At 43.3% G+C, this 21,051-nt stretch overlaps 1 protein-coding gene across 4 annotated transcripts in view; it reads left to right on the plus strand.

Annotated features, from left to right (window-relative positions):
- Positions 1 to 20,990, plus strand: part of shprh (SNF2 histone linker PHD RING helicase) — a 75,294-nt gene extending 54,304 nt beyond the window's left edge. For 3 of the 4 annotated variants that reach the window (XM_080191935.1, XM_080191937.1, XM_080191936.1), the window contains exons 25-31: positions 68 to 139; positions 3,404 to 3,592; positions 5,861 to 5,953; positions 8,562 to 8,648; positions 10,874 to 11,052; positions 14,143 to 14,223; positions 16,768 to 20,990. In XM_080191935.1, the coding sequence (XP_080048061.1) occupies positions 68 to 139; positions 3,404 to 3,592; positions 5,861 to 5,953; positions 8,562 to 8,648; positions 10,874 to 11,052; positions 14,143 to 14,223; positions 16,768 to 16,867 (801 nt within the window). In that variant the 3' untranslated portion in view covers positions 16,868 to 20,990. Of the gene's footprint in view, positions 1 to 67; positions 140 to 3,403; positions 3,593 to 5,860; positions 5,954 to 8,561; positions 8,649 to 10,873; positions 11,057 to 14,142; positions 14,224 to 16,767 lie in introns of those variants that run through there. The other variant, XM_080191938.1, reaches the window with a different exon arrangement.
- The last annotated feature ends 61 nt before the right edge of the window (positions 20,991 to 21,051 follow it).

Below are 21,051 nucleotides of genomic sequence, written 5' to 3' on the forward strand. Positions count from 1 at the left end.
CATTTACAAAGAAGGAAGGGAATGTTTAAGAAGTGTAATTTGAAATCTATTCTACATTTTATTTCAGTCTCAGGATCCATCTACCGGCAGCGTCAATCCAGATCCCTGTCCCATCTGTGCACGACAATTAGGACAACAGGTAAGGAGTTGATCACCATGTATGTGAGGCTGCAGTATGTGCTGATTCTCACATTCACAGCTTTCCACACGCTTGAAGGTTTAAAACAAAATTAGAGGCCAGTTAATTTTTAAAAAATTAAATCTGAAGCCATCACTTTTGTAATGTTGAAATATTCTCATAATTTTGATCAAATTTCTGAAACTCCTTGTCAGACAATAGGTTTTCTTTAAAGAAATAGTTTATTCATAACCAGCTGTAGTCATGTCAATTTCTTCTTTCATTGGTCATATTTTAAACTTTTATAAAGTGTTTGGCTAGCCAATGCAGCTTTTAAGAAGAATTCAAGAGTTGAGAACTCTGTAATTGTGCGTGAGTGGTTGTTAAGGAGTGGATGGCCTGGTGGCACATTGGTTAGCACTGCTGCCTCACAGCACCAGGGCCTTGAGCTTGATTCCCGGCTTGGGTCACTCTGTGTGGAGTCTGCACGTTCTCCCCCTTTCTGCATGGGTTTCCTCCAGGTGCTCTGATTTCCTCCCACACTCCAAAGATGTGCTGGTTGGGTGCTAAATTCTCCCTCACTGTACCCGAACAGTCACCAGAGTGTGGCGAGTAGGAGTTTTCCACAGTAACTTCACTGTAGTGTTAATGTAAGTCCACTTGTGACATTTAACCCAAGGGTGATAACTCATATTTCTGTGCATGCAAAATATGCTTTCGCTAGTTTGTTTTTTGACAAATGCCAACTTATGAAAATATAATGTGGCAACATATTAATATTTTAAAACAGTTTCATTTATATAGCACCCCAGAGTGCTTCACAGGATACAGTGGCACAGTGGTCAGCACTGCTGCCTCACAGCACCGCGGACTCGGGTTCAGTTTCCCACTTGGGTCACTGTCTGTGTGGAGTCTGCATGTTCTCCTTGTGTCTGTGTGCTCTGGTTTCCTCCCACAGTCCGAAAAACATGCTGGTTAGGTGCATTGGCCATGCTAAATTCTCCCTCTGTACCTGAACGGGTGCCGGAGTGTGGCAATTAAGGGATTTTCACAGTAACTTCATTGCATTGTTAATGTAAGCCCACTTGTTACACAAATAAGTAAAACTTTAAAAATAAACTTTAAATTTTAAGGATTGTTGTCAAACAAAATTTGATACCAAGCCCCACAGAAAAGCTGGAGGTGAGGGGTGGTTGAGGAGGTTAATGGAGAGAATTCTGGAGTTGGGGGCCTAGGCAGCCAAAGGCATGACTACCAACGATGGGGCAATAAATAACAGAGCTATAAAAGAGGTCAGATTAAAGGAGGACAGTTTTATACCAAAAGGTACTATATTAATGCAAGTTGTTGTCATTCTCTTCAGTGCAAACATTTTATTTCCCCTTCACATGATTTCAAAGCTGTTTTCATCTCCCTGAATATTTGCACTGGTTGTGTAGACTGTCTGTGCCAAGCTGTTGCTGTCACGCTGCAGCAGAGGGTGATTCCTGTTGCTAAGTGTCCAACAGTCAGTACTTATGGCATTTAGTCAACGACTATACTCTGGGCCTGACTCACTCCAGCTACAGTGCCAGAACTGAGCGTCAAAGGTTCCTCGTAAACACACCTCTCCCACCCCTCACCACCATCAGTCTCACAAAACAAAACATCATTCTAATTGAGACTTTAAGTTCAGAACTTCTAAATACAGAAAGGAAGAACTTGTATTACAATAGCACCTTTTGTGTCCTCCAGACGTCTCGGTGCCTCACAGTTAGCAAAGTACTTTTGAAGCTTAGGCACTTTCGTAATACTAGCAAAATCAGGAGCTAGATTTGATTAATAGCAATGTAATCAACTCTGTTTTAAGCAGCCATGGTTAAAGCATGAATGTTGACCAAGAGGTGAGGAGCATCCCCTTATTCCTGTTCAACTGGGATAACCAATAGAGCCCCGGCTCATCTGAATACAGGCATCTCTGACACTGAAGCATTCCCTGTGTTGGCCTAGCTTTTGTGCTCAAGCCTCTGCAGTGTGGCTTGGACCTCCTGCCCTGACATCAGGGGCAGGATTTTTCAAATGGTAGGGTTTCCCATCTTGCTGCCTAGGATCTGTAGAGATACCGATCTGCCCCACAGCCATTTAGTAAAGGTCAAGACTTTTTTTGTCCCAGTCTCGAAACAAAGCTCCTCCATAGAGAGCGGCAGGTGAACCCAATTCATCAGCAAATCTGTAGTCACAACAGTGCCAGGTTTGAGCGGTGGCCGCTGTTGGGTCTGCAACCAATCCTGAAGACCAGGGGCTAATGGAAGCTGGACTGAACACAAGGCTGAGGTATCAGCGGAGTCTGGCTGTCATGCCCCAGCAAGGGAATGGTGGGCCCCCACTTTGAGGACTGGGAGGCAGGGGAGTTGGAGTTAAAGGGGGTATGAAATTATAATGTGCTTAGGGTACTCCCAAGGATGTAATCTCCTATCTCTCGCTCTCGCTGTCTCTCCTGTTGCCCCAGGTTCTTGCCAGGCAACCCACCTGGTGTAGGTAATATAGGAGCAGTGGCGGGATGTGTTACTTAAACCCCACCCCAGGTCAGGGCGGGCAGTTATCATAGAATTCTGATAGTACGGAAGGAGGCAATTCAGCCCATTGAGCGTGCATCGACAACGATCCCACCCTAACCCCATATATTTACCATGTAAATCCCCCTAAAATTAGGGTCAATAATCAACTTAACTGGCAAATCTTTGGACAGTGGGAGGAAACCCACGCAGACATGGAGAGAATGTGCAAACTCCACACACAGAGAGTGATTCCAGGCCAGCAATTGAATCTGGGTCCCTGGCGCTCTGAGGCAGCAGTGTTAACCACTGTGCCATCCTGAATGTATTACTTAAATCCCACTCCAGGTCGGGCAGTTAGGCAGCATGCATTTTGTGACTCCCTTCCACTTTCAAACCAGCAGATGAGGGAACATAAAATTTTGCCCTGAAGCAAGCGTGGTAACCACTAAGGCACAGCTGACCCCCTATATCAGCTTGTGCAAAATGCTAAAGGAAAATTATGTCTTTATTTTTGCAGGTTAGATGGATTGGCCATGCTAAATTGCCGGTTAGTTTCAGGGGACTAGTTAGGGTAAATGCATGGGGTTACGGGAATAGGGCCTGGGTGGGATTGTGATCGATGCAGACTTGATGGGCCGAATGGCCTCCTTGTGCACTGTTGGATTCTATGATTCTAGGTGCTGAAGTTTTTATTCTATTTGTCTGCTTGTTTCCTCTCTCAGTTCTCTGTCCTCTTCTTTCTTCACAGTGGGCAGTACTGACTTGTGGACACTGCTTCTGCAACGACTGCATCGCCATTATAATCGAACAGTACAGTGTCGGGGCTCGGCGGAGCGTTATCAAGTGTGCAATTTGCAGACAGACAACAGCGCACAAAGAAATCTCTTACGTATTCACAACTGAGGCTGCAAACAGAGAAGATGAATTTCCTGTTAAAGTAAGCTGCCTTAATCAGCAAAACCCTCCCTGTCAAAGGGAGGGGCTTTTAAAAATTATTAACATCATTGGTACTTTATGTAGGCAGTGACTGAAACGAGGGGGATGTAATGTGGGCACAGAGAAATGAACAAAAAAAAGAAAGAACAAAGAAAATTACAGCACAGGAGCAGGCCCTTCGGCCCTCCAAGCCTGCACTGACCATGCTGCCCAACTGAACTAAAACCCCCTACCCTTCCAGGGACCATATCCCTCTATTCCCAACCTAGTCATGTATTTGTCCAGATGCCTCTTAAAACTCACAATCTTATCTGCTTGCACTACCTCCTTGGCAGCGAGTTCCAGGCACCCACCACCCCCTGTGTAGAAAAAAACTTGCCTCGTACATCTCTTTAAACCTTGTTCCTCGCACCTTATACCTATGCCCCTGTACTTGACTCTTCCACCCTGTCCATGCCCTTCATAATCTTCTATCGGGTCGTCCCTCAACCTCCTTCGTTCCAGTGAAGCACAAAGTTGGAGCAACTCGGGATTATACTGAAGGAGGGTAACCTTGCACTGTTTGCTGCAGCACAATGGTTAACACTGCTGCCTCACAGCGCTAGGGGATCCGGGTTCGACTCCTGCTTGGGTCACTGCCTGACATTCTCCCCTGTCCAAAAGACGTGCTGGTTAGGTGCCCTGGCCATGCTAAATTCTCCCTCAGTGTACCTGAACAGGTACCGAAGTATGGCGACTAGGGGATTTTCACAGTAACATCATTGCAGTGTTAATGTAAGCCTACTTGTCACACTAATAAATGAACTTTAAATTCACAAATCTAATGTATTACAATAATACCAGAAGTGGGAATGTGCTACTTATGTTTTGATATTGGGGCCTGCATTAGGAATCAATGCACCAAAAAGAAAGGGTTAATCATACCATTTTCCAGTTTAATTCTATACATCTCATTCTTAAAAAAACCCTCATGTTTTACTTTCTCAGAGAAAGTGTCTTTCTGTTTTATTTCAGCGTTGGCATTTATAATTAATTATCTTGTAATTTATGAGTTAAGTTGTTTGCTTGTTGGATGAATTTATGCAGAAACCCAGTTCACTTCCAGACTATGCCTGGTGTTGTTGCAGAAGCTTCAAAGTAACAACAACCATTTGCATTAATAAAGCCCTGCTAATGAAGAAATTGTCACTTTACACAGCCCTGATGAGTCAAGAGTGAACAAGAAGTCAAAGGAGCTTGGTGAGAGATGGATTTTAAAGAGGATGTGAAAGGAGAAGGTGGAAGACACTTCCATAGTATGTGGCTGAAGGCCATCAGTGGAAGGCTGAATGTGGGGAGGGCAGAGTTGGATGAATGGAGAATTCTGGAGGGGTGTCTACTTGAAACAGGAGGCTACAAAGATGGGAAGTGGCGTGGCCATGACAGGATATAAATGCGAGGGTGAGAATGATTAATTTGAGGCATTGATGGATCAGTAGTCACTGCAGGTTTGCAAGAATAGGAGTGGGCAGTCTGATTTCGAATGAGCTAAGTTTGCTGAGTGTAGAATATGGAGGCTGGCCAGGAGAGATTCTGGAGTTAACAAAGACACAGATAAGTTAAAGTTAATTTATCAGTGTCACAAGCAGGCTTACATTAAAACTGCAATGAAGGTACTGTGAAATTCTCCTAGCTGCCAAACTCTGGCGCCTGTTCGGGTACATTGAGGGAGAATTTAGCATGGCCAATGCATTTAACCAGCACGTCTTTCAGACTGTGGGAGGAAACTGGAGCACCTGGAGGAAACCCATGCAGACATGGGAAGAACATACAGAATTCACACAGACAGTGACCCAAGCTGGGAACAAACCCAGGTCCCTGGCGCTGTGAGGCAGCAGTGCTAACCACTGTGGGATGATAATTTCAAAGTAGAATGGCTGAGGTCGGTGTGGAAGCAGGTAATGCCTTGGAGTTGGAAGTTTAATGGACAGGCTATGGAGTTGAATAGGAAACTAAGGTTCCAAACAATTGAGTTCAATCTAAATTAGAGTAAGAAATGATGTCAATGTTACAGAGTCCATGACAGGAACTGAGGGCAAGGATTTGGCTCTTGGTCATCTGGAAGAATTTGTGGTTCATCTGACGCTGGATGGACAAGCATCAACCAACACAGGCAGTGGATGGAGAGAGAGGTGCTAAAGCTAGCTGTTGTAAGTAATCTCACTGGACCACTGAGTTCAGTGTCTGATGGTTGTTTTTAGTCATTTCTTCTTTTGGTCTTCCGTTTCAGGGTAGCCATTCTACCAAAGTGGAGGCTGTGCTCAAAACATTGAAGAAAATCCAGCAGAAAGACCCTGGGGCCAAGGCCTTGGTCTTCTCCACGGTAGGCCTTAACAGCTCACTTTCACAGTTGGTACTTTACCAGATAACAGTTCAGCTTCATGTTTTTGCACTCATGTCCTTCTTGCCAAAAGGACACTGGGTTTAATCTTCAACTTTGAATTGACAGGTAAAGAAGCAGGGATGATTTTCTTCTTGTGCTAGTAATCCAGAGGCTTGAACTAATGATCCAGAGACACAAGTTCACGTCCTAGCGTGGCAGCTGGGAAATTTAAATTCAATTGATTAAATAAATCCATAGAATCCCTGCATTGCAGAAAGAGGCCATTTGGTCCATTGAGTCTGCAGTGACTGTCCGAGCATCATTCCCAAGCCCACCTGACCCCCTTCCTGCTTTATCCCCATAACCTCATGCATTTTTAAAAATTCTTTCATGGGGCATGGGCACTGCTAGTGGCCAGCATTTATTGCCCATCCCTAGCTGTCGTTGGAGGGCAGTTGAAAGTCAACCACATTGCTATGGCTCTGGAGTCACATATGGGCCAGACCAGATAAGGATGGCAGATTTCCTTCCGTGAAGGACATTAGTGAACCAGATGGGTTTTTCCAACAATTGATAATGGTTTCATGGCCATCAGTAGATTCTTAATTCCTGATTATTTTTTATTGAATTCAAATTCCACCAACTGTCATGGCTAGATTTGAACCGGGGTCCCCAGAACATTAGCTGAGTTTCTGGATTATAGTCTAGTGATAATACTACTGGGCCGTCACCTTCCTGATTACCACGGCTAATCTACCTAATTTACACATCTTTGTATTGTGGGAGGAAATCAGAGCACCCTGAGGAAACCCATGCAGACATGGGGAGAGCTCCACACAGTAACCCAAGACCGGAATTGAACCCAGGTCCCTGGTATTGTGAGGCAGCAGTGCTAACCACTGGGCCACCCAATGGAATGAAAGGCTGGTCCCAGAAATAGTGACTGTGAAATTACTGGATTATTGTGAAAACCGAAGTTCACCACTGTCGTTTAGGGAAAGGATTCTGCCATCCTGACGTAGTCTGACCTTTGTGTGACTGCAGACCCCCATCAATGTGCTTAATTCTTCATTGCACTTTGAAAACGATCTAGTGAGTCAGTCAGTTATATTCAAGGAGGAGCCTCACCAGCACCTTCTCAAGGACAAATAGGGATGGATATTAGATGCTGGCCTTTCTAGCACTGACCACTTCCCAGGAATAATAAAACTCTGAAGGAGAGTCAAACCGACTCAAAACATTAACTCTGTTTCTCTCTCCACACATGCTGCCAGACCTGCTGAGTTGTCCAGCATTTCTGCTTTTATTGTCTATTGTAAATTAGCTTCACTGCTTGTGGAGCTACTGTAATGGAATATCCACCCTCTAGAAAACCCACCCGATTTTCCTTTCATCCAAGAAGTAAAGGACTTGCACCCCTGTTACTGCCTTTAAGAGAAGGGAAAGCACTGGGGGATTTCTGCCTCATCTGATCCTTTGGATAATAAATTGTAATGCACCACAATCTGACAACATGAATTATAATAATCAAAATAATTAAAATGATCTGTGTCTGGTGGCAAGGCGTCAGCGACATCATTTCTGTATTTAGAAAAATTCTGAGTTTACTTGGTAACCATTAATGAGACTAAGGTAACTGCAGCATCCTTCAACATTGTACAGTGCTTCCTAAAAGTGGAAGGTTGTAGGAGTTTTGGGAGTGATGGTTGCAGGATGCAAGAGAGTGATTTTTATTTTGCTTAAAGTTTGTCTCTGTGTCAGAATTGGCTCAATGGGCCATACACTCGCCTCTGATTCAGAGCTGGGGTTTCAATTTCCACCCCAGAGGGTTGAGCACATAATGCAGGTGGACATTGCATTGAGGGAGTGCTACACTGTCAGAGGTGCCAACTTTTGGAGGAGATGTTTGTGTTGAATAAAAGATCCTATTTTGAAGAAGCGCAGTTCTCCCCAATGGCCTTGACAATATTACCAAAACAGATTCTCTGGTTATTAACACATTGCTAGTCATAGAAAGGGGCCATTTGGCGTATTGAGCCTGCACCAACAGCAATCCCACCCAGGCCCTAGCCCTTCAACCCCATGTATTTACCCTACTAGTTCCCCTGACAGTAAGGGGTGATTTAATCTAACCCGCACATCTTTGGAGTGTGGGAGGAAACTGGAGCACCCAGAGGAGACTCACGCAGTCAAAGGGAAAACGTGCAGACTCCACACAGACAGAGACCTGAGGCTGGAATTGAACCCAGGTCCCTGGTACTGGGAGGCAGCGGTGCTAACCACTGTGCCAGTGTGCTGTTTGGAGAACTTTGTTGTGCACAAATAGGTTTCCATGTTTCCTATTTTACACGAGTAACTATATGCCAAAATTGCTCAATTGGCTGTAAAACACTTTCAGATAGCTTGAGGATATAAACCCAGTCTTTTTGATCAAATACGAAGTGTATAGCACCCAGCGACTAGCCATCTTAAATGTACAATGTTATCCTGTTGTATCTGTCCCTGTGCACTGCTACATATAAGAATGACTTTCATTGTGGTTCATCACTCTCAAAGTTTCAGTGAATTGTTCCGGCCTAATTTGGATTTTGTGCTGTTGCATTTACAGTGGCAGGATGTGCTGGATATAATCGGGAAAGCCTTATTGGATAATAATATGGAGTTTGTTCAGATCAATGGACTCCACAAGTTCCAGGTGAGGAAAGATTAATCTGTTTGAATGTTCCTGGCATACATCAATACCTGGGATCCAGAAAATATGTGTCTGATGGGGAGATTCATTATAAAAAGCAGTATTCATTCTAGTCACTGGCCACACTGGCAATACAGAAACTTATATGGTCTGTTTTACTGATATCGGTATTTTAGTTCCACATTTGGTCAACTGAATCCAAGCTCAGCCGAGGCTCGCAGTTTCCACCACCAGGGAACATGCCACAGGTGTTGCCTTTGCCTGGACTGTAAGATCCCCCACCAACGGGAAGGGCTGGGAAATCCTGTCTATGGTTTCTAGACTTTGTCCAGTACCCTGATTGGTATCCAATATAAAAACAAGTACTTTACATTCCCTTTACATCGTCTTAGGCAACTTTCAGCTATTCTCACTGGGGATCATTGAAAACTGAGGAAAACTTTTAATGGGAATTTTACTACATTTATTCCTTCCACCATGTCCTGGATTTATGCCTCATTTGAGACTCATTCCCTCTTGTACTAGTTTGCTTGGTGCTGTTTCCTTTTCAGCACTGATTTTATGCAATCCCATTGCCTATTGAGGCCTGGTTTTCCATGATCACATTCCTTCTCAAGGCCTGGTTTTCCATGATCCAATTCCTTATTGAGGCTAGTTTTCCAAGATCCCATTCCCTATTGAGGCTGGATTTCTGTGATCCCATTCCCTATTGAGGCCTGGTTTCCCAAGATCACATTCCCTCTTAAGTTTTTTTCTAATATTGTTTAATTTTTTCGCTTTTTCCTCCGAATCTTTTTATTTGCAGAGTTTCACAAGTTATTTTCTATTAAGGTGTTTTTAGTTATCTTTTCAGACAAGACATAGTAGACAATAATGGAAGTGCTTTAGCCATATGATGTCAAGGGCACCTTGGGGTAGATATAGTGGATTCTGAAAGGAGGTACGGTGTTTGCCATGTCAAATGTAAAAAAACCCTAATTAATTCTTATGTGTTTTCAATAAGCAGTCGATACATGGAGCAAAGTAGCAGAAGTGCCCCACGTGCAAGAAACTGTCCATTCAGAATAAGTATATGAAGATGAGAGTTAGGAAAGATCATATATGGGAAGATTTGATTTGATTTATTATTGTCACGTGTATTAGCATACAGTGAAAAGTATTGTTTCTTGTGCACTATACAAACAAAGCACACCATTCATAGAGAAGGCAAGGAGGGAGTGCAGAGTGTAGTGTTACAGTCACTAGTGTAACACTACACTAGTGTAGAGTGTAGAGAAAGATCAACTTAATGTGAGGTAGGTCCATCCAAAAATCTGATGGCAGCAGGGAAGAAACTATTTTTGAGTCAGTTGGTATGTGATCTCAGACTTTTGTATCTTTTTCCCAAGGGAAGAAGGTGGAAGAGAGAATGTCTGGAGTCGTGGGGTCTTTGATTATGCTGTCTGCTTTTCGAGGCAGTGGGAAGTGTAGACAAAGTCAGTGGGTGGGAGGCTGGTTTGAGTGATGGACTGGGCTACATTCACGATACTTTGTAGTTTCTTGCAGTCTTGGATAGAACAAGTGAAGCCATTGCAGGAGATTCTCTGGTGTACTCAATAGGTCAAAGGCTGCAGATGGTCAAGAGCAAAGAGGAATGGCTTAGCTGGGTCAGTCACAGAGAAGTCATTTGCAACTTTGACAAGAGCCATTTTGGCACTGCAGCAGGGATATAAATCTGATCGCAGAATTGAAACATGCGCTTTGAGAAAGACCAGCATGTATTTGGGTGGAGATAACACATTAAAAATCAATATGGAGGAAAGGTTGGAAATGGGAGCAGTAACTTGCAAGGATGAAGGGGGGGAGGTGGGTCAAGGATTGTTTTTCTTTTAAGAAGCAGATCTGATTTGCAGGCACCCAGTACCAATGAAGTTACCCAGGATAAGACAGCACCTCTTATTACCAAAAGACCTGTCAGAACCAGCATGCACACACATTACACACACAACCTAGATACTGTTCCTAGCACGTGTCGGAGCCTTTAATAGAGGAGGGGATCCAGTAACAATTCATTTGACCAAAATAATGAAAAATGCACCCTGCCATTTCAAAATAGAAAGTGATATGTGGTCATTTTACAACAAAACATACCTGGAGATAAATAAACATGCGTAACCTGGAAATCCCGTCACTACATCTCATTGCATTATCACACCAGAGTTAACAAAATATATAATTGCATTTTTCAGGAGAATCTGTCAGCTTTTAAATATGATTCGAAGATCAATATTTTGCTGCTGCCTCTCCATTCGGCATCGAACGGTTTGAACATCATTGAAGCAACATATGTGCTGCTGGTGGAGCCTATATTAAACCATGCACATGAACTACAAGCAATAGGAAGGGTGCATCGTATTGGACAAACAAAGTGAGCATTAGTTAAGAATTGCATGTTCCATTTATTTTCTGATCCAATCTTTTTGTTGTACAATAATCCTTATTGTGCAAATAAGCAGTCAGAATGACACACAGTAAGTAAAGTTAACGTTTATTTATTAGCCACAAGTAGGCGAACATTAACAGTGCAATGAAGTTACTGTGAAATTCCCCTTGTTGCCACATTCCGGCACATGTTCAGGTACACTGAGGGAGAATTTAGCGTGGTCAGTGCACCTAACCAGCATGTCTTTGGATTAGGAGGAAACTGGAGCACCTAGAGGAAATCCACGCAGACCTGAGGAGAACATGCAGACTCCGCACAGACTGTGACCCAAGGCCAGAATCAAACCCAGGTTCCTGGCGCTATGTGGTAGCCATGCTAACCACTGTGCCACCCAGGAACAGGTCTAATTCTGTGCTGTAAATTCTTGTGGTGCAACTGGTCCATGCCTGTATTTGTGATCCACATGAACCTCCTCCAAACCCCACTTCATTAAACCCTAATGACACACACCTTCTTTTCCTTTTCTAGTTTCCCCTTTAACTCCCCATTAATAATTTGGAACTCCCTCCCAAACGCACTATGGATGTATCTACGTCACGTGGCCTGCAGCAGTTCAAGAAAGCAGACCACTGCCTTCTCGAGGGCTTTAAGGATGGAAGATAAACATGCTGACTGAGCAGCAATGCTCATGTCCTGTGAAAGTGTGGAAAAATTGTTGTGGGAGCATATTTCACTATCTCCATACTGTTTAAACAATGAGATTTATCCTGGATTCTAGATTGGATTTATTAGATACTGTCATATTTTTATGGCTTCCAACTATGAGCATCCACTCTATCAACCCTTTCCACAATCTTTAAAACCTCTACCATTATTATATTAACAATCTGTTATTCGTGCCAAAGTCTATAAGTTAGTGTTGGAATACAATAGCATGACCAATTTCTTTGATTTTTAGGTATTAAGTAGGCAGTGGTAAGTTTCATTCTGTAAAAAGGCATTGTATAAATGCAGGTAATTGTTGTTCTTTAGCAGTACTTGGCCTCATCCAACATTCTGTATTAGTTTATTTATTAGTCCCAAGTAGGCTTACATTAACACTGCAATGAAGTTACTGTGAAAATCCCCTAGCCACCACACTCCGGCATCTGTTTGAGTACACTGAGGGGAACTTTAGCATGGCCAATGCACCTAACCAGCACGTTTTTTGGGCTGTGGGAGGAAACCAGAGCACCTGAAGAAAATCCATGCAGACATGGGGAGAACGTACAGACTCCACGCAGACAGTGACCCAAGCCGGGAGGTGAACCTGGGTCCCTGGCACTGAGAGGCAGCAATGCTGGCCACTGTGCCACCCTGGTGAAGTACCTGGTGTATCTCTTTAAATTGTTAATTATAGCATCATTTCATTATTGACCACCTTCCTTATCTTTAAAATCACCCTCTGAGGACTAGCTCTGCCTTGTAAAATGCTTGTTTTATCTTGTTGGTTAACCACATGAGTTATTCCCCCGCCAGCTGGGCTCTCCTATAATCATAGATCCCTACAGTGCAGAAGGAGGCCATTTGGCCCATCGAGTCTGCACCGACAACAATCCCACCCAGGCCCTTTCCCTGTAACCCCATGTATTTACCCTTCAAATCCCCTTGATGCTTTATCATGACCAATAAAACTAACCCGCACATCTTTGGACTGTGGGAGGAAACTGGAGCACCCGGAGGAAACCCAGGCAGACACGGGGAGAACTTGCATACTCTATATAGACAGTGACCCCAAGGCCGGAATTGAACCTGGGTCCCTGGCGCTGTGAGGCAACAGTGCTGACCACTGTGCCACTGTGTCTCTTGGTTTTGGCTTTCTGGTATGGAACTGCTACCTCTCATTCATTTTTAGCGTAACTTCATTGGTATCAAGCAAATTGATTTGGCACTTTTTAAATGTGAGTAAACAAACGAAAAGTTAAAACTGATTTGAATGTAAAAAAAAGGAGGCTTTCATTTAAATCACCTTTCATAGCCTCAGCTTCCCAAAGTATTTTGCAGCTGATGAAGCATTTTTCAGATGTAGTCACTGTTGTAACAGAGAAGAAATTTTATTGCATGGAAAGACACCATTATTTTCAGTACAATTTCTCTGAAAGCTATCCACTTAATGTCACTTAGCAATCTACTAAATAGTCTTGTAAGTTGGCACAGTGGTTAGCACTGCTATTTTACTGCTCCAGGGACCTGGGTTCAATTCCTTGCTTGGTCACTGTCAGTGTGGAGTTGCATGTTCTCACCGTGTCTGTGTGGGTTTCCTCCAGGTGCTCCGGTTTCCTACCACACTCCAAAGATGTGCGGGTTAGGTGCATTGGCCGTGCTAAATTGACCCTTGTTGTCCCGGGATGCGTAGGTTAGAGGGATTAGTGGGGTAAACATGTGGGGTTAGGGGATAGGGCCGAGGTGGGATTGTTGTTGGTGCAGACTCAGTGGGCTGAAATGGCCTTCTCTTCACTGTAGGGATTCTAATCTATTCTAATAAGTTGTGTTAAGCTTCCTTAAGTTGTCTTAAAGTGAAATAAAGCAGAATAACTTAGCAAGTCAGGCTCCATAGAGAGAAAAACAGCAAACTTTTCAAGTTGGCAATTTTTACTTAGAACTGCGAGAGGGACACCACTATCATCAGGTTGTCACCTATCTGAAGAAAACGGAGGACCTCTGAATTGAACTGTGATATGAAACCTGGGTACCTTTGGGTGGCACAGTGGTTAGCACTGCTGCCTCCCAGTACCAGAGACCCGAGTTCAATTCTGTGCAGAGTCTGCATGTTCTCCCTGTGTCTGCGTGGATTTTCTCCGGGTGCTCCCGTTTCCTCCCACAGTCTGAAAAGATTAGGTGCATTTGCCATGCTAAATTCTCCCTGTGTACCTGAACAGGCGCCGGAGTGTGGCGACCAGGGGATTTTCACAGTAACTTCATTGCAGTGTTAATGTAAGCCTACTTGTGACACTAATAAATAAAGTTTAAAACTGTAAATGCCACACAATGTTTGAATGTATTTATGATGAATAATGATTTCCATTCTTTTTCTAGGGAAACTGTTGTTCACAGGTTTTTAATTAAAGCGACAATAGAAGAGAGGATGCAGAGTATGCTTAAATGTACTGAAAAAAGGTATGTTCAATTTCCACTGGTATCAAGGTTTCAAAATTGCTGAAAGATTAAAGTAAGACTTTTTCTTAAACAAACTTTTTAGCTTGTACAGACAGAATTAATCATTGGGTAGGTTACTGCCTACATGAAGAATGTGGTCCTCACCCACTACATTGCCTACAATCATGATGTGGAGATGTTGGCGTTGGACTGGGGTAAACACAGTAAGAAGTCTCGCACCAACAGGTTTATTTGGTAGCAAGTGCCACTAGCTTTCGGAGCACTGCTCCTTCATCAGGTAAATGTCACTTACCTTCGACAATTCCCTGACGAAGGGGCAGCGCTCCAAAAGGTAGTGGCTTTTGCTACCAAATAAACCTGTTAGACTTTAACCTGGTGTTGTGAGACTTCTTACTGTGTTTGCCTACAAACCCCATCCCAATCTCCATCCCTTAGCCTCCCATTCAGTGTGTGAGCTTGAACCATTCTACTCATAACCTTGATGTCCGCTTTGATCCTGGGAATCTGGTTCTGACCCACATAGCCACACCATCACCAAGCCTCCCTACTTCCATGCCTGTGTCACCTCTTAGGTTTGACTTCTCCAAAACTCTCCTGGCCTGACCACCCCCGAGAACAGTGGATGATCAGAGATTGATAGATTTTTGATAAGGAAGTCAAGGGATAAAGGTATGGTGTCAGCTGTAACTCTGTTGATTCTCTCATCTTTGAATCAGGGGTCCAAAAGTCCTGTTTGAACACAAAAAGCAAGGCTGGCACTCTGGTACCGTCCTGAGGGAATGCAGCACTGGAGTTGTCTTTTGAATGTGACATTAAACTGAGGCCCTTTCTGCCCCTTCATGTGGCTGTAAAATATTGCACAACATTATTGTGATAAAAAACAGGAGAATGATCCCTGGTGTTTTAATCAACATTCATCCCTCAATCATTGATAATCTGGTAATGAACAGATTTGTATTCAGTAATATTGTTGGTTGATTAATATTACTCGGGGCATACGAGAAGAACTCCCTTGCTGTTCTTTGCAATAGTGCCATGGGATCTCTGGGAGGGCAGATAGGACCCTGGTTTAACATCTAGAACCATAGCAAGGTTGTCCCTGGAAAAGGTCACTAGTCTGTCTCCAGAAGCTTATAGCTTAACTGTAGAATCCCCCACCTCTATTGTCCTTCTATTATAGAGTCATATGGTACAGGAGAGGATATAGGGCCCATGGACTCTGCACTGACGGATCTATACTAATCCCACTTTGCAGCACTTGGCCCATTGCTTTGAGTCTTGTGACATTTCATGTGCTCATCCATGTATTTTTTAAAGAACGAGGTTTCCTACCTCCACTATACTCCAGGCAATGCATTCCAGAATCCCACCAACCCCTGGGTGAAAAACATTTCCTCTAAACTCCTGCCTCTCACCTTAAAATAGTGTCCCCTCATTACTGACCCTTCAAATAAGGGGAACAGCTGCCTCCTCCCGACCCTGTTAACACCCGTCATAATCTTATACACCTCAATCAAGTGCTCTCCCACTCCGCCACCAGCCTTCCATGCTCTGAAGAAAACAACCCAAGTCTATCCAGCCTCTCTTTGTAGCTCAAATGCTTCATCCCAGGTAGCAGCCCCTCCAGTACAATCACATCCTTCCCATGGTGAGGCAACCAGAATTGTACCCAGTACCCCAGCTGTGGCTTCAATTTTCTCCTCCTTCCCTGCACAGCTAAGCCACCGGTGGTGCTCAGGTCACGACTCTCACTGCTCTCTCCAAAGGAAACCTCTCCCCCACTGATACATTCAGAACTGAGTATGTATGCCTCAAATTATTTATTTACTGCACCAAAATTGGCATTTAAGTAACCACAATAAAAAATGAATTAACTATCTTCGTTTATTTTCAAAGTCCCAATTCTATCCAATCTCATCCAAAAGGTCACACTTAATGCAATGCAGAGCTACCTCAGTATGTTGTTTACAAAGAAGTTCTCCTCAGGGATCAAGTTAACATTTATCCCTCAGCCAACACATAAAATGAATGACCAGATAATCTGTTTTATTTATTTATTTATTTATTAGTGTCACAGACAAGGCTTACACTGCAATAAAGTTGAAGTGAAAATCCCCTAGTTGCCACACTCCGGTGCCTGTTCAGGTACACTGAGAGAGAACTTTGCACAGTCAATGCACCTAACCAGCACATCTTTCAGACTGTGGGAGGAAACCGGAGCACCTGGAGGAAACCCATGCAGACACAGGGAGAATGTGTAGGTTCCACACAGACAGTGACCCAAGCCGAATCCTTGGTGCTGTGAGACAGCAGTGCTAATCACTGTGCCACCTTGCCACTCTGTTGCTGTTTATGTGATGCTGCTGTGCAGATATTGTGTACCTTATTTCTCATGTTACAACTGTGACTGTACTTCAAAAGTGCATTCATTGGCTGTAAAACACACGTGCTGACATAGCAGGTGTGAAAGGCACCACATGAATAGAATTTCTTTCTTTGCAATGACGTAACCTGATTTTTTTTTCCTTCTGAATTGGTCTTTAGTCACAACAAGTCAGTAATCGTACAGTCGGAGGCGTCTGTTCTGACAGTGGGGGACCTGGCAAACCTCTTCTCAGAAGAAGAGACAACAACAGATGAATGAAAGAGGATCATTGACCAGCACTGAAGATGAATAACATACACCCTGTGATTTGTTATTGAGTGTGGAGTCTTGAGCATCATTAAGAAAAGGGCTTTCCTTAATGATGGACATTATCATTATGTCCACCTGGACAACAATGAAATTGAAACAAACCTGAACTGTGAGTGAAACCAAATTAGGGCACAAGCAATCCTGTTCTTGTCTCCTTTATTAATAAGCCTGAATTTTGGAATGTGTAGTACAATAGAGAATGTCAAGTGAGATGTTCAATGCTGTACGAAGGACCAAGGTCAGAACTGAAACATTGAACCACAGTGGAGAAGGTCGACAATGATACCGTTGACCGGAATTTTGCTATAGCAGGGCACCTGATGGCATGTGCCGTTAGTTAGATTCCCGATCGCCCTTCAGCTCAACACGCTTCAGCCCGCTATATTGATAAAACTGCAAGCTGGTAATGGAACAGTAAGAGAAGTGGGGCATCAGAGACCTGACTGAACAGGGGCAAATAACGGAGCATCTGCTTAACCAGTCAGCTGTGAGATTGGGAAGTAAACAAAGATTGTGAAGGGGTGTAAATTAATGGGTGAATTCAATATCTAGTCATAGAGGTTTACAGCATGGAAACAGGCCCTTTGGCCCAACTTGTCTGTGCCGCCCTGGTACAAAAAGAGAAATGCAGAGAAAGGAAGATTAGATTAAGAGAGAAAAGAAGACATAAGGAAAGTAAGCAAAATATTTCAAATTTGGCCCTTTTAAAATCTCTCAAAAATACAATACCTGAAGGAATGAGATTCCAATGGGATTTGTTAATTTCTGGCACAAGATAGGTTGGATTAGCAGTAATTACCACTTATTACCACATCATTTAAAGGGTAGTTGAAATGATCAAATTTAAGTTTCTGTGGTGAGATCAAAGGGTAAATAGGACAAGGTTCTTGTAAAAAGAAGGGAAGATAAAAGTGACATGTCACTTTACCAAAGCTAATGACAGAGTCAAGCAACTTGGACAGCAACTCTTGGATAGGGGGACACAATGGTTTTGGACTAGTAATCCAAAAGCCCAGGCTCCTGCTCTGGGCACTTGGTTTCAAATCCCATTGTGGTAGCTGGTGGAATTTAATTCAATTAACAAATCTGGAATATAAATTCAGTATATGGTGAACTGAAATGGTGAATTGAAACTATCATCGATTGTCATAAAATGTCCTTTAGGGAAGGAAATCTGTCATCCTATGTGGCCCTAGAGACACAGCAATGTGTTTGACTCTTAACTGTCCTCTGAAATAGCCCAGCAAGCCACTCAGTTTAAGGCTAATTACAGATGGGCAATAAATAGTGATACCCACATTCCATGAATTTTTTTTAAAAATTGCATTTGACCACACACTTGCTCCTTGCCTGAAATTAACATAGAACCATAGAATCCCTACAGTGCAGAAAGAGGCCATTCAGCCCATCAGGTCTACACTGACTCTCTGGAAGTGCATCCCACTGAGACTCTCCCCTCCGCCCTATTCATGTAACCCTGCACATTGCACCACGGCTAACTCACTTTGCTCACACACCTTTGGATACTAAGGGGCAATTTAACATTGGCCAATCCCCCTAACTTGCAAAAGTATGAACTGTGGGAGGAAACTGGAGCACCTGGAGGAAACCCACGCAAACACAGTGAGAACGTGCAGACTCTACATGGACAGTGACCCAAGCCAGGAATCAAACCTGGGCCCCTGGCGCTGTGAGGCAGCAGTGCTGACGACTGTGCCACCTGAAACTGCTGTATTTTTGCTGCATTATTTTGACAGCCGGTTCTGGTCCACCAAGTACTCTGGAGGAAGGTCTGTGATGAAGCTGTAAGCATGTGATTCATATTTTTCTTTATAATGTTATTAGACAAAATATTGCCATAATGTTTTTAATATGAAATCAGCTCTTTTTTGGGATAATCAATCAAATGGGGGTTTTTAGATTACTATTAAATAATGAAAAGTTAACATATTGGAAGAATTGACTTTGATAGGGGAGTTTGGCTGGTGAAGCAATGGACTTTGAAAGAGTTGTGATGTTATGTGGATGGATGCAAGTTCCATTCCAAGCAATACCCCATGTTGGCATTCCTTTACTGTCACGGGACCTAGAACTCTCTTTCCAGCAACTCTATGAGTGCACTTGCACTAAATGGACCATTGTTCACTACCATTTGTGCCAGGGAATTTAAGAATGGGCATCAAATGCTGGCTGAACCAGCAATGCCCACATCCAATGAAAGAAAAATTTTAAACACATGGACAGGAGTTTTGATGGTAGAGGGATGAACTTCAGGAGAGCTTGGGTGTGGGGAGATGGATTTCAGTGGGAGTGTAAGAAAAAAAGCTTTCATGTAACAGAATGTCCCAAAGCATAGTTCACAGGCAATCAATGTTTTTTTTTTGTTTACATAGGCAAGCCAATTGCAAAGCCCTACAAATGACAGTAAGGTGATCAGATAATCTGCTTTGGTGATTTTGGTTGAGCGATAAATGTTTATCACGAGCCCCTGCTTGCTACAGTGCATGAGACCTCAGTTTAACATTTTATCCGAAAGACAGCAATGAGGGATGGACCTTGCCAGTGATACGTGCTTTGAATAAATTTTACAAAAGATAATGGGTGGGATTTTCCAGCTGTGCTTGTCCTGAAACCAGAAAACCGTGGGCAGCACAATGGTTAGCACTACTGCCTCACAGTGCTAGGGGCCCAGGTTCGATTCTCAGCTTGGGTCACTGTCTGTGCAGAGTTTGCACATTCTCCCTGCGTCTGCATGGGTTTCCTTCAGGTGGTCCGGTTTCCTCCCACTGTCCAAAGATGTGCAGGTTAGGTGGATTGGCCATAGTAAATTGCCCGTAGTGTTAGGGGTTTAGCAGGGTAAATAACTGGGGGTTATAGGCCATGGATGGGGTTGTGATTGGTGCAGATCCAATGGGCTCTTCCTGCACTGTAGGGGTTCTATGAAAATCCCGCCCGAGGTCAGTGGCCTTTTCCATGGTCCACCCCTTTGCAATGATTGCTGTGGTGATTGGAATGGGAAAATTCAGCCCTATGTGTCTTTCAGTAGAGCACTTCCTCAGAACTACACTCAATGTTATGATTTGGATTATGGTCAAGTCCTGAAACATGGCTGGAGTCCAAGACCTTCTAACTCAGGTGAGAGTGCCGCCAGATGAGCCAAGCTAACACTCGGATAGTAAGGAGTTTGACTTTGGGAGCACTTAGTTAGTAGAAGGTGCAAGAATTTTTCTCACCTTATGAATTGTTTGGTCTTCTTATGCAAGATTCAAATGTAAAAGATCAAGGGGCAAGATTGACTTTGAATTCCTACACAAGGAGGCCAGTGGGCCCATCTAATCTGCACCAACTCTCCAACAGAGCATCCCACCCAGGCCCTTCCTCGGTACATATTTACCTCACTAATACCCCAACCCACACATCTTGGGACACTAAGGGGCAATTTAGCATTTCCAATCCACCTAACCTGCACAACTTTGAACTGTGGGAGGAAACTGGATCACCTGGAGGAAACCCACGTAGACATGGGGAGAAAGTGCAAACTGCACACAGTCAGTGACCCAAGGCTGGAATCAAACCGGGTCCCTGGCACTGTGAGGCAGCAGTGCTAACCACTGTGCTATCATTTTGTGAAAAATTGGATCATAATTTTAGCTGACTGACCAAGATCATGCTCCCATTCATAATTATTTTCAAATCACAGCATGAAAAGCTAATACCAGTAAGGGATTTCTCACTATTCATCAGCTATTGCTATGTGTAATATGTTCTCATGAATAAGGCTATGTCTTTTTTTTTCCATCTTCAGGAAATTGGAGGTGTTCAAGAATTATTTTATCCATTGATACATTATTTATTATACAATTTGGGGAGCAGTTACTCCTGCTGATAATTTAAATAAATGTCTTCCTGTATTAACTAAATGAGATTTCCCATTTTATACTAATTCTCTTGTTTTTGCTAAGTTATCCGTGGGAGCAATTCCACTCCTATGCATTATTCATTGCTATGACCATATGTTGCTTAATGTACTTGTTCAGCAGTTGTAAAAATTGAATAAAATGTTTCTTTGTGATTTTTATTTTCCTACCTATAAGAAGGAATTAGTTTATAGCGAGTTTCACCCTTTCTCCCCT

This window comes from Carcharhinus amblyrhynchos, chromosome 7 (genome assembly GCF_965287045.1).
Source record: "Carcharhinus amblyrhynchos chromosome 7, sCarAmb.v2.hapA, whole genome shotgun sequence".
Lineage (NCBI taxonomy): Eukaryota > Metazoa > Chordata > Chondrichthyes > Carcharhiniformes > Carcharhinidae > Carcharhinus > Carcharhinus amblyrhynchos.